Below are 12,889 nucleotides of genomic sequence, written 5' to 3' on the forward strand. Positions count from 1 at the left end.
TCGCCAATTTAAAACAGAATTAATTTGCATAACAATAGCTTTCGATCATTCATGCGCCATTTCTCCTCCTTCGAGGTGGTGCAATACTTTTGATACCCTAGTGTATTAAAACTTACAGCAGAGCAAAGGTTATTTCATGTATGTACTGCATAGAAGAGGATAGGACTAGGGACTTTCGGGCCCGGCCATGGGAGGGGGGGGGGGGCACTTTTCTGCAGAGCTAAAGGAAAATTTTAGGCAAAAGTGGAAATAAATGTAGTATATCATTCTGTAAGTAGCTGTGCTTTGTAATCCCTTACATATGCCTTTAGCTTTAGCTTGGTTGCTATTTCTTTACCATAGAAGACATATATCAATTTGAATATGGGAAATAAGATCAAAGAAATCGGTCATTGTCTAAGTTGTACAATGAGTAACAGCTTGGCTTAGGAAATAGATCGAGAAACCTGATCCAGAATAACTTGGTGCCAGCACAAATTGATGGTGTCCCGTTTTTTCTATTGCCTAAACTTGGCTCACAAGGTCTATTTGTTAACAGCAAATTGCTTAGGAACATTACAAAAAGAGAGAAATCGCTAGCGATGTTGAAGGGAAAGAAACTGATGAGAAGAAAATTTCTGAGGACGTGAGAAAAAAAGAATGGGCAGATTTGTTCTTAAAAAGTAACATCAAGAAAACTTCAAAATTTGATTGTATCGATAATCCATTCCTATTAGGAAAGAAAATCTCGACACAATTAAAAAATCTATATAAACCTTTTTTTGACCAGTGCAGTTTGAAAGTTTTAAAATCCAGATTTTTTGTTAAAAGCACCTTTTCCCGAAATATTTAAAATCAGATGTTACAAAACAATTTCCCAAGTGTACAAATTGCTTAATTTGCTTTTATTTTAGTTTATAGTTCTTCTGTTTTTGTTGAACTTGTACATATTGATTACACAAATATATTGCCTCGGATTTTGCTTCAGTCAAAATCCATTTTAGATCAAGTTTCTGGCCATCCCTAAAATACAATAATTCTACAAATTTTCTTGCCGCCAACTATGGTGGCGGCCTAACCTAAGCCCTTTCGAGACTTTCATATTTGGCCCCTCCACTTTCAAATGCGTTTCGCCGGCCCTGGCCATGGTTCATTTTTTCAGGGTATTAAAAAATTTAAAACAGCAGGGTTTGCTGCTGCCCCCACAGTCCGCCCACCTCCGACTTTTCCTACTTCCAAATAGGGCGTCTTTTTAGGGAGGGTTCTTAAAAGTGAAGCGACTTAATATAGATTTTATTGTAAGAAAGCGGACTTAAATTTTCAACACAAGAATAAACAAAAGAAGTAGTCTACTTTCCAGGATTACAAAGATTTCAATTTCCAAAAAGATACCGATCGACAGAACATTTACACGTATTATCGCGTTCTAGTTTCTTGTTCTACTTTTTATAAGAATCATCAAAATCGATATCAACATCTTTCTCTTCTCTCAATAAACCCGTAAACGGGATTATCACAGAGGCAGGACGCGGGATTATTAGAGAGGCGGGAATACTGGAAAGGGCGGGGATTCTGCGAAACCCAGGCGCCTTTTCTCAAGGTGAAACTAAATTCCGAAGGAGAGTGAGTTTTTCCGATCATGCAAATCTTTTCGTTTTTCAGTCTAAACTAGCTAATACAGGGGGCTACCTAAGCAGCAGGCTCATTGGCGGGCTAGTGCTCCATCGAAGATCTGAAGTCCTGCTTGCAATATGAAAATAAGCTCAAGTTCTGGCGTCAATAAATCACGCTGCAACAGAAACCACATTTACGTATTGCTAATATGTGGGTGGCAAAACATCATTTTGTAATTATTCATTATATTCAAGGATCATCTGACTTAACAAACTCACCATCACCATGCGCAATGCCTTTTTCTATTACTTCGTTCAAATGCTTCTCGTTGTCTACAAACCCTTCAACTTTATCCCTATTATGATCTCAAAACCGTTTCATTTGCTCAATATTCAAGTGTTAGTAACGGATGTCCCTCCACATTTCGCTGTAAATGGGCGTTAGAGTTGAACGTCGAACAAATCGTTCCCTTGAATTTAGGCTGCGGATTAATTGTGTTTGTTATGCTTTCTGCTGCAAATGATGTTTTATTGATCAGCTGATTTTACAGTAATTCTAGTAAAAGTAGTGATTTCCTTTAGTCCTGTTGCATTCAGAAAGCCATTTATAAAGGAGGAACGGCCCATGTAATTACAACATCGTACGGTGATGTTCAGTTAGCCTTTCCAATGGAAACAGAGGAATTTGAATTGATGAATGGCCTGTGCAATTTCCACCTCGTTAGGGAGCTTGACCCTAAATGGCAATCCACCTTTATTCTCCACGCCGTATAGAAAAAAGAAAATAATCAATGTTCCATAATATTAGAAACATCACGAAACTTTATTGTTTTTCCCGATTGCTTCAATGATTCTGAACCTCTAAGGTACATCTTTGAGATAATTGGATAAGAAGCACATTGGCCGACTGCTTCAATCTTTACTACCATATAAAAGTTGTCTGATTGCTAGCAAATGTAAATTCAAGTACAGCTTGTTCAACAAAAAAGTGCAATTTGTCAAGCCAACGCCCATGAGAAACAGCAATTGGTTTATAAATAGTCAATGACCTTTAATCTAGCTTTGTTTTATGTCGATGAGGCGAATGGCGACCTTTAAGCAATGATTTCCAAGCATTATGTATTCCACAAATCATTCTATGTTGATTTTAACATTGAATATGCTGCAGAAAGTTGACTTTTATTCATAAACATTGGTTTATACAAAGGTTGTACGTGCCCCAAACTTTTATGATTAACCATATTTATTCGATTATAAACCGCCTTTGCTTATAAGCCGCCCTCAATTATACAGAATGTGAGTTTCCAGGTTCTCGACTGATCACTGGATACTATCAAATTTTTCAAAGTTTCTTAACAAAATTACCACTCGTCAATCTAATAATTAGCTCAACGCTATTTGCCGTTATAAAAGCGAGTTGTGGTTTAGCTAGTATACCTTTCTAGCCAATATCTGATTGGCCAATATTTCGTCCAACATCGCCTAAGCTGATGCAACTTTGTCTTTAAGCAGCTTTGACAGAATGTTTTATTAATGACTCTTCAATTGTTTGATTGGTTTTGAGAGGTTGCAAGAAGTTATTCTCCTTTTGCTCTGCCATGTTCACATTTTCGAAATTTGGAAATATTCATCAAATAAACACGATTTGACTAAGAAAGTTCTCCAATCAAATTCAGAAAGGAATTCCAGTCATAATGGAACTAAATAACCTCTTAGTCAAAATGCAACTAAATTGCCTCATCTTTTTGTACCCTTTCTTATTTTTATTTTATTTGATGATGATGTTGATTTTATCGGGTGGTCTTTAAAAAGGATTCGTAATTTTTGTCTTGGATGTCATTTTACTTTCTATTGACTCCTTGCCAAAGTGCTATAGGTTAAAGGTAACTTATTTATATATAGCTATGAAACTATTTCTACATCTACATCTACCAATTACTATTCGCCTTCTTTTGAGAGGATTCTAATAGGGTGACAGAGCAGAGAGGGTAGTCATCAATTTGTTCTCAAAAGAGAGACAATTGAATGAAGCTGGGCTGAAGGGATTGTACGTAACCTTCAATTTTGCAAGAGTTGTACACATATTATTGACTTTCAACCCTGGCAGTCACAAAATTTTAATCACATTCATTAGTTTGCAATCAAGTGACGGATCACGGTGCTTACAAAATTGTGCGTCATGAATTTTTCAAATAGCAGTGCCATTTTGTTTCGACCACACCTAATTTGTTCGATCTGACACCAGCAGTCTTTTTTTCTGCCACAGCAGCCTCTTCACGTACTTTCTCAAGTGTTTTTGCTTTAAAAGGTAAATGCATGGATTGACTATGCTGTTACCTGTAGCCAGAAACAAGGCAAATCTACGTAACCAGACAATTGGCTCCATCCCCAGCAGATATCTGCATCTGTATACGGTGAGTGGTAGCCAGCAAAATATAAATGCTAGCACTACAAGTATGCACATATGTGTCATATCCAAGGTTTGCCGCCCTGTTTGAGGGTTGTTTCGTCGACGGATTCGCACGCGGTTGAACGCCATGGCTAAGTTTCTAGCCATTCCGATTTTATTATGTCTCCTGCGATTTTCTTTGACATGCTCTCTCATGACTTCTGCACATCTGCCTGACTTCCCTGTGTTCTTATCAGTATCTTTGTACTCACCGACTTCGTTCTCGTTTCGTGTATGCGTTTGGTCTCGTTGTTCCACCGAAGGTGAGGCTGCCAGACTGTTATCCATCAATATACAACGCTCAATTGGAGGCACTATTTCTTTATTCGTTGGACAAGCTAGTTGTTCATTCCTGTTGCTATCGTTACTAAATGTCTTTTCAACACTACAGGTCCATTTAGAGAAGGAAAGTTGATCATTTTTTGTTAAATTTGGATCGTCCTCGTGTTCTTCGTTGCTACGAAATTCTTCAACGTCTACAATTGATGACACCATTGTTCTATCACTTTCGTATATATCAGAAAATTTAAGTATTTTTTTTCTCATCGAAGAGTTCTCAATACTCTGCTCCCCATTTTGTGCTTTTGCACGCCTAATTCCATCTATTGTTGCGAGCCCTAGCTTGCTATTATTCTCTCCTAATATTGTTACACTGTTTTGCTTGTTCCAATCATTTCTCGCCTCTTTAGTAGTCTTTCTCTCATCATTTTCCTCTGCAAAATACCCTTCATTGTTGTTATCAACAGAGCTTTCATACCGGTCTTTGACACTCGTTACTGATTTTCCAGCAGCAACGCGTGACACGACTTTCAAATGATGACTGATGCAAGTCTGGGCAGCTATCAGTTTTATTTGCCGCTTCACTGCACAGTACATCAGAGCGTTAGATACGATAAGCAACAGGGAGCTAGTGATGAAGAAAACTGCAGTGAGGTATGAGCGAATTTGAAGCTCCGCCTTACTTGATGACTTCAAATATATGGACAGTTGGATCGCATATACTACTCCTGGAACAGTCCAGATCAGGACAAACGCTGCAAGTAACTTCTCTGACGTAACGATTGCGCGATATCGCAAAGGTTTTTTAACGGCTATCAATCTGTTGACTGTAATGCATATAAGCGAGGTTATAGATGCAAACATGCTTGTAAACATTGGCAAGATGGCGGACGTTTTGTAAATAATCTGCTGTTGACCGGTTCGCAGGAGCTCACCATAAAGGACAGCATGGAAGCCAACTAACATATCAGCAAATGTCATTGAGCAGAACAGTTTGTAGTCAGCTGAAGTCAACAAGGCACGCCTGAACCGAATGAAAGTCGCAAATATAACAAGGTTCAACAAGAACGAAACTAGTCCCTGACATTCCATGCTCATAAAGAAGCAATCTTTGCCACAATCAATCATAACTATATTTCTTTTGTGTCACAAATATGGCTCTTTGAACGCGAAATTTTATTCACTATCGTACCAATATTTGAGAAAAGTAAACCCTCCAAGCCTGCTCTGCTTGAAAACAGATGCCTTCAACACCAAGCATGTTTTAATCGTCTTAATATGCCTTGTCAAGTGCAACAATTCTTGTTTTTACATTCTCTCAAAGCAGGATTCCTTTGTCAGTGCTTTGTGCCCTCTCCTGTCAAAACAATTTCTTCGCAGATCTTAACGCTTTTTGTTTCAAATTGGCAACCTTCTAGTGTTCTCGAGCTCTGATTCCGCGAACCTTGAGAATATTGTTAATATGTAACAGGTGCTCTATTTTTGTACTTGTAAATTAGTTGATCATATAAAGTGTAATTTCAATTATATATGGCTATTATTTGATTCCTTTGTTTGCACCATTTTAGTGTCTACCATATGAAAAGTTTAATTGTTGTAAATAAACTTGCTAAGCATGCCTGGTTATCATTTACTGGTTGTTGCCAGACCAGATCCATTGCTTCTCAACTTGCGATTGTTTATTTCTGCCACCCGTATGTAAAGAACGCTGTTTCTGCAACTGTTATTCGTGGGTGTTTTTGGCAAATATCATATCCAGCCGTCTTTTCTGGCTTTTTGCAAACCTTTCATTCAACGTGGCAGAAAACATCAGTAAAAAATTGCTTCGGTTACAATTCGCTTTCACAATACTCACTAATTTCATCCACATATAATGTTTTTATAAGTCATCTTGAACGTGATTTTGTTATGGTAGCTCAAGCTTTCGACTAGACCTTTTGAAACCAGGTTCGGCATTACGTAAGTCATCAGATTACTCTAGCAATGAAGTCATCAACGTAGCACAAAATACCTTTAAGGATGAAGACAAACTGCCCGCAAAGGTCAAGCAGCTATATAGCTTCCCTTGGACCTTTAGCTTTGACGTGTTTCTGAATGCATTCGCCAATAATTTTAGCGACAATTTCAGTTGAAGCAGCAGCGCACGGTATGCTCGGTCAGTGACTCCTGAGCGTTTGGAAGAGAGAGATGTCAAACATCAAGCTTCGGCTGAATCCACTTTCCTGCCTTCGCCTCGCTAATTCAGAACTGATCCCGCCTGTACCGAACTGAAATGCGAGCGTTCTTCTTGCTGATCATCAACCTTTGCTTTATCAGCTCTTGCGTGAGGTTATCTTACATAAACCAGATGCTTTCCGTTTGTTCGATTATTTCAAGTTTTTAATTAGCCCTGATTTTTGCAATCTCTTAAATTGCGTGTAGAGATAAGACAAGTGATCAGTTAGTTTAATCCAATCAAGGCTGTGCTAGTGAATGGCTTTGTATGCCATAGAATATCTGTGCGATTTAAATTTCCATGCATGTCAGTTTAACGCTTCCTGGCTGTTATATGTTCGAGATTTGATGGTGGGATTCTTCACCAGCTATTTTCTCCTTTACTTGTAGTATTTGTTGCAGGCGGGTCCTGTAAAAGAGAGCAGTTTTTCTTAAATTCACTTCTACGAGTTTTAAACAAAATCTGTAAGAAGATTGACCAGCATCTTAGTTTAAAGCCGTGCATGCAAATGTTTAAGTTCGAAGGACGTCTGGTCTGGTCTGAAAAACCTTTTGAGCTTTTTGCACTTTGCTTATAAAGAAAGTGGGCAACAATTTCATTTTATTGTTTTTAATGATTTTAATTTGACTCGTACTCTAAATGGTCGTTTTAATTGTTTCAGAATTGTAAAGTTAACTGGCATTAGTGTGGCTATCTATTCTAATGCCTAAGTGATGGCATCACAAAATTCTTTTTTAAGAATACTTGAATTTGGACCGCATAACTTGAAAGGGCATTATGAATTGCCTCTAAATGTTGAATTATCTCAAATGTGCCACAAGATGGCTTAGAATTTGCCACCCGAGCACAGGTGTTTTCTCAACCAAATTATTGTGATTTGGTCTTGGTTTTAAACTTATAGAGCCCAGCTAAAATAACAATAATTCGTTAGCAAAATTGAGACCTTTCGTTTGCTATAAATGGCACATTTAAAGGTATGGATTTTTCGTATTTGTAAATATATTATCTTGCTCTTTTAAGTTATTTGGTCGAAAGCCACAATTTTAGGAATTGATGTTTTGACGTCACATTTGAAGACTCTAATCTGATCAAAAGCTCAGTTTCTATTTCAAGTTCAAGGCTTAAAGAATCAATATCGAGAAATACCTTTAGAATCAACATAGAGAGAGCACTGAAATTTATTTTTGTTGCATAAGAGAAAAGGAAAAGGTCTCTACAGCCGCTAATAGTGTGTTTGTGGCCAACAATGACGTGGTTATTGGCCCCCCTCCTCCGCTTTCTACTAATTTTGTCAAAAACATATTGATTCAACTCATTCGAATTTTGCATGCCAAGAAGATTTATGATTATTTTAGGCTGATTTGTAGAAAGTGCTAACATCTCTTGATTTGAGACTATAATTAATGCTGCAGAAGATATTTTTTGTCATGAAAATTGTAACCTAGCCCATTTTTAAACAAATATCCTTTTTTAAGAAGAATGGAAACATTTCTCAAAGCATATATACTTATCGACTCCAGCCTAGCTTTCTCTTTCTCCCGATAACTTTCATTTGTCGAGACTGTTCTGTTTAAAATAGTTACAACAATTTATTGTCTTATGTGTACCCTCTCCTGTCGAGAATCGCCTAAGGTGCATCGCAATAGAGCCGTCACAGTCAACCGATACTCCGTGCATCTTTTTATTAGAATTGATTTCTTTTCAAATTTCGCTTTAAAGTTTTTTGTCCCTGAGAACCCTGAAAAGCATTTTCTTATCAATATAGTATGCTATTCAGTACCACTCTCAGAATGACTTCACATTTTTTAAGTAGAAAAGGACCAAAGATTGCGCCATGCAAGACCCCATTTAAGGCTTTGTTCATAGTTTATTTTTGTTTCTAATTACCAACTTAAGGAAACGTTGCATAGCAACGAAGCTCTTGGTTGTGACGTGTTTATTTCACGCTTATCATACCAAAACAATCGTAAATTGCAATTGATTTATTGTATGGTAGATTTAATGCTAGTCGTGATCGAAGAATATTGGTTATCTCTTCGTTGTTTGAATGCTAGAAAGCATCTTATTGTTTGTAAAAGCAGCTAGAAAACAAACCTGGAAATGCTTATTGGTTTGTCTTGCTTGCTGCTCTCTGTGACTTGCTATGACGTAAATAACGGAGTGAATCGCATCTCTCTGGAAATACTGTGCTGTGAGGATTTCTGTTAGTATTCCTATAGCGAAAACAAGGCTGTTAACTTGACTGCTTGGTTGTTAAACCATTTTTCAAACATATAATGGCTAAGCCAGTCTTCGCAATACAACAGTTTCCAAGAGTGGCCATCTATCTATGACTCAAACAGTTTTTGTGAAGAGAAGTGTTATCCGTTTCTTGCAATCTACCGTAGTTCACAATTGTTTCTTCCGTAGCTCCAGCTGTGTCAAGTCTTTTTCTAATAGTTTTATTTTCAGTAATCCTCAAAAGAATCACATACGCTTGGTAGAATAAAACACTGTGATCTCAAATTCGTCTGGTTTTATCTGTTTTCTTTCGTTAGATTGTTGTTTCTCAGCTCTCTTTGTTGTGAGCTCTTGGTTCCGCTAGTTTCGAGTCCACTGGGCAACTCTTGCTGCATTGTTTAATACTATCACCTTTGATAAAGCTGTTAATGGAATTAAATTTTATGTTAATGAAAGCAGGATGCTTTGAAAAACACCAAATCGCCATAATATGCAAGCTTCTTTATGCAAGAGTTTAATTCGCCAGCCTGTTTGGTTCTATGTCTTCCTTTTTTCACCTGTCGCCTTTGTTGTTGTTTTCTTATTGCGAAAACAAAGATCAATATAATAATTTTGATCGTTGTAAAAAGTCAAATAAACTTGGCGACTCTTCATATGAAAGCTAATCTACACTACGATGTACTTTTTAAAAATAGAAACATAAGGTAGCAAACAAATTTATTTCATTTCAATGGCGGATTTTTTATTGCTTCCGTTCATTTCATTGCTCCTTGTTTGCTCGAGCTAATCAAATTGTAACCATCGTTCATCATTATTGACAATTTTAACGTCTAACAAGTCTGCTAAGATTTCAAGCAGTTTTCTTTTCAATCGCCCGCCCAATCGCCCGCCAAATCGCCCTCCCAATCACCCCCCCCAATCGCCCTCTCAATCACCCCCCCCCCCCCAATCGCCCGCCCAATCGCCCGCCCAATTGCCCGTCCAATTGCCCGTCCAATCGCCCGCCCAATCGCCCGCCCAATCGCCCGCCCAACCGCCATAGTAAGTTTTGTAAGTTTAATCGAAGCTCTTTAATCGTAAATGCGAGGCTCATAACAATAATTATTTATCGCAGGCACAACATGATAAACTGGCTTTTTAGATAAGCATCTTATTTATTCTTGAATCTTTATCAGTAACTTAATCCTTTGAAAATCAAGTCTTGATCTTTTGAAAATAAGCTGTTTATCAAAAACACTCATCATGACATGCATAATGTATACACGTAAAATAGAATACGAGGATAAGGTCTGCTCAAAGTCTGTGGTAGGCCTTACCTGCAGAACTAACCACGTCAAATGAAAATGTTCTTAAAGATGCAACGTTTATTAAACCTGTATTTGTGATATTACGGATAGATATTTAAAATGAAATTACACTAACCTTTCACGAGCTGTATACGCCATTAGTTTGCGTCTGATTTAACGACCACACACCTCGCATTTCAGCTGTATTTTTGCAAGATCGTAGTCTTATTGGCCAAGCACATTCTTGTTATACTTTTTGGTGCTTTCCTTTTCCAAGGACACGGGGAACTATGATTTTGTCTTTAGTGCCTTTTAAGTAAAACATCGAGTTTAGTGCAACATTTGGTATACATGGCGCTAGCCCTCTATTCGAGTGTCGATGATTAAACACGTAATGCCAGCTTTTGTAATGCGATCCACTGCTTGAATTTATAAACAGAAATATAATACAGTCCAAGAATTCGTGAAAAATCTTCTGAAAATTGATTGAACTTTATTGAATATCGGTATGTCCTGTAGCGAAAAAGAACGAAACATCGAGACACCAGGAAAGAAAGAACTCTCCTTTCATTGCCTCACAATCAGGATGATTGCTATTTTCGTCATCTTCACATCTGTTATGCAAAATCTCTTTGAATCAGCATGAAGAATTTTCTTTTGTACTAGAAAGATCAATGCAAGTTTCAATGCAACTTTTATTCAGATCAAGACTTTCAGAAAGGGCTTACTTTTTACATAAGTATCATTGTTTGCCATTTCAACGTGATTACATGTAATAGGTAGCATGGTAGTTTATTTATTCAACAACAAGATAATTTTTCAACAAGCCGAATGCCCATACAATTCCTATAATTCTTTTTATTTCTACATTGTTTCTTGTGTCATTTATTAAACTTACCTGCTTATACTTTCTTTCACTTACAAACGTTTACAATAACTTGCCCTGTACTTGGGTTTAAGTTGACAAAAAGCTGTTCGCGCAGCATTAAGTTGTGTTTAAAAGGAGAATAACTAATGCATCTTTGCCCTGTTGTGGCCACCATTGAAAGGGAGGGTGATATAAAGGGAATTGGTCCGCTCAGCTGGTCGGTTTTACTGACATATTTTAAAAATCTTACCATATGCATGCATCACCACCAAATCTCTTAAGGCCAAGTAATGTTTCCATTTTTTATAGTAGTAGTTTGTTAAATTGCGTGTAGTTTTGATTTTTCTTTTTAACTTTTCTTTCAAACGCCATGGGTAATCATAGTCTTTTGCTCCTCGTGGTATAGTTCTTCCAGTAGAGTAGTTGTAGGTAACGTGCTATGTAATATGTAGTGTAAACTTTTTAATGTAATATGAAAAATATAAAGGAAGGAAAGGGTGAAGTAGCGAGAGAGGAAAACAATTCTGCTGCTTGTTTATTTGTAGACACAACGTAATGTATTTCTTTGAGCTTATCTTTCAAATTAGAAGGCAAAGTTGGAACAAATTTACCCTTTTACTTTTACAAATTGACCAAGCTTTCGATGCCCACACTTTTTCAATGCACACATTGTTTATACACTAATTTTTTCATAAAACGTTTTATGTTTATAGAGATTTGAATATGATAAGTGAATCAAGCCCAGCCAGATTAGATAGCCTTTGCCAGGCAGCCTGTGTACACTTATTGGGGTTTTATAAAGTGTACTGGATCTTTGTTTTGCAGCCTATAAGCAACTTCCAATTTTCGTCCTAGGCACTTCAGTTGGCAATGCAATCGTATCCAGTGGCAACACCGTTGGAGGCAGTGCAATCTTTGGAAATGTTGTAAAAGGGGCTGGATTTTTGTTTAACAATATCAAAGATGTTTCATCAAAAGTTGTCCAATCAGTTGCCGGGTTTGTGTAACTTTTTGCTGGTAGATTAAAATTTCTTGTAACGTGCCTGGAATTTGATGTTTTCTTGTAGTTTTGCCCGCAACTTTCCTTTTTAGCCGTCAGTCCATCAGGTTTTCGCCCTAGTTTATTTTTGTATTGGCCTTCCAGATGACTTTGTGTCAAATCGCCATCCATTAACTTCTTTTGCCACAAAATGCTTTCTTTATGGCTTTTCTATGTTTATGTTCTAGGTTATCCTGAAACTTTCTTGTGACCCATCAGTCAAACAGTTTCTCTCTAATACTTTCGTTGTTGCTGGGCTTTAAGACAGTATTGTGTAAAGTCGCTGCCCATTAACTTTTTTATAAACTTTTTTTAAATCAATTGCCTTACTGAAGATACCCTTGTTCGAATTTATTATATACCACTGCCGTTGAATCGACCATGTAAACGTTGCTGTATGTTGTCTTATATCAGATATCAGATATCAATCCTTGTGAACTTGACAAGATATGAAAAGATAATAGCTCTTTAATAGATCTAGTTTTGTCTTTCTTTCTAGATATGTTAGGAATGATTTAGATATCTCATATGTAACCCAGAAGATAATCGGTAAGTACATGGTTCCCTATGTCTATAAAGACAAAATTGACTTGTTTTTTTTTCAATAATATTGATCGACATACTAGGCATATTCAGATGCCTTTTGCATTAATCAACGCTAGTTGATACCCGTACCGTGCTTAGCTACCAGTACTAGGTAATATCGGTTGTCTTTTGCATCAGTCAACACTAATCAATACCCGTACCCTTCCTAGCCATCAGCACTAGGCGATATCGGTTGCCTTTTGTATTTATCGATAATTGCTAATACCCGTATGCTTCTTAGCACTCAGTACTTGACAATATCAGTTTCGCTTTGTATCAATCAATAATAGTCAATACCCGTATCCTTCTTAGATACCAGTACTTGTTAATATCATTCGCCTTTTGTATTTATCTAT

The 12,889-nt window shown here is 37.2% G+C and overlaps 2 protein-coding genes across 4 annotated transcripts in view; one reads left to right on the forward strand and one right to left on the reverse strand.

Moving 5' to 3' along the window:
- The window catches only part of LOC135694579 (cyclin-G-associated kinase-like), a 37,548-nt gene that overhangs the window by 13,135 nt on the left and 11,524 nt on the right, over window positions 1-12,889 (forward strand). The window contains exons 11-12 of the mRNA XM_089109696.1: window positions 11,765-11,906; window positions 12,448-12,497. Coding sequence (XP_088965822.1) covers window positions 11,765-11,906; window positions 12,448-12,497 — 192 coding nt within the window. The remainder of the gene's footprint in view (window positions 1-11,764; window positions 11,907-12,447; window positions 12,498-12,889) is intronic.
- LOC135694574 (uncharacterized) lies at window positions 226-10,844 on the reverse strand. 3 transcript variants are annotated; one of them, XM_065213379.2, is made up of 3 exons: window positions 10,178-10,844; window positions 8,630-8,748; window positions 226-6,943 (listed from the first exon to the last, which is right to left on the reverse strand). In XM_065213379.2, exon 3 carries the CDS (start codon window positions 5,446-5,448, stop codon window positions 3,814-3,816), a length of 1,635 nt encoding a protein of 544 aa, XP_065069451.2. In that variant the 5' UTR covers window positions 5,449-6,943; window positions 8,630-8,748; window positions 10,178-10,844; the 3' UTR covers window positions 226-3,813. The 3 variants fall into 3 exon arrangements, with proteins under 3 accessions (XP_065069451.2, XP_065069450.2, XP_065069452.2); XM_065213378.2 differs by having other exon boundaries at window positions 8,630-9,177; XM_065213380.2 differs by lacking the exon at window positions 8,630-8,748.

The sequence above is a fragment of the Rhopilema esculentum genome, chromosome 8, assembly GCF_057945365.1.
Source record: "Rhopilema esculentum isolate cy_ngs chromosome 8, ASM5794536v1, whole genome shotgun sequence".
NCBI classification, from domain to species: Eukaryota; Metazoa; Cnidaria; class Scyphozoa; order Rhizostomeae; family Rhizostomatidae; genus Rhopilema; species Rhopilema esculentum.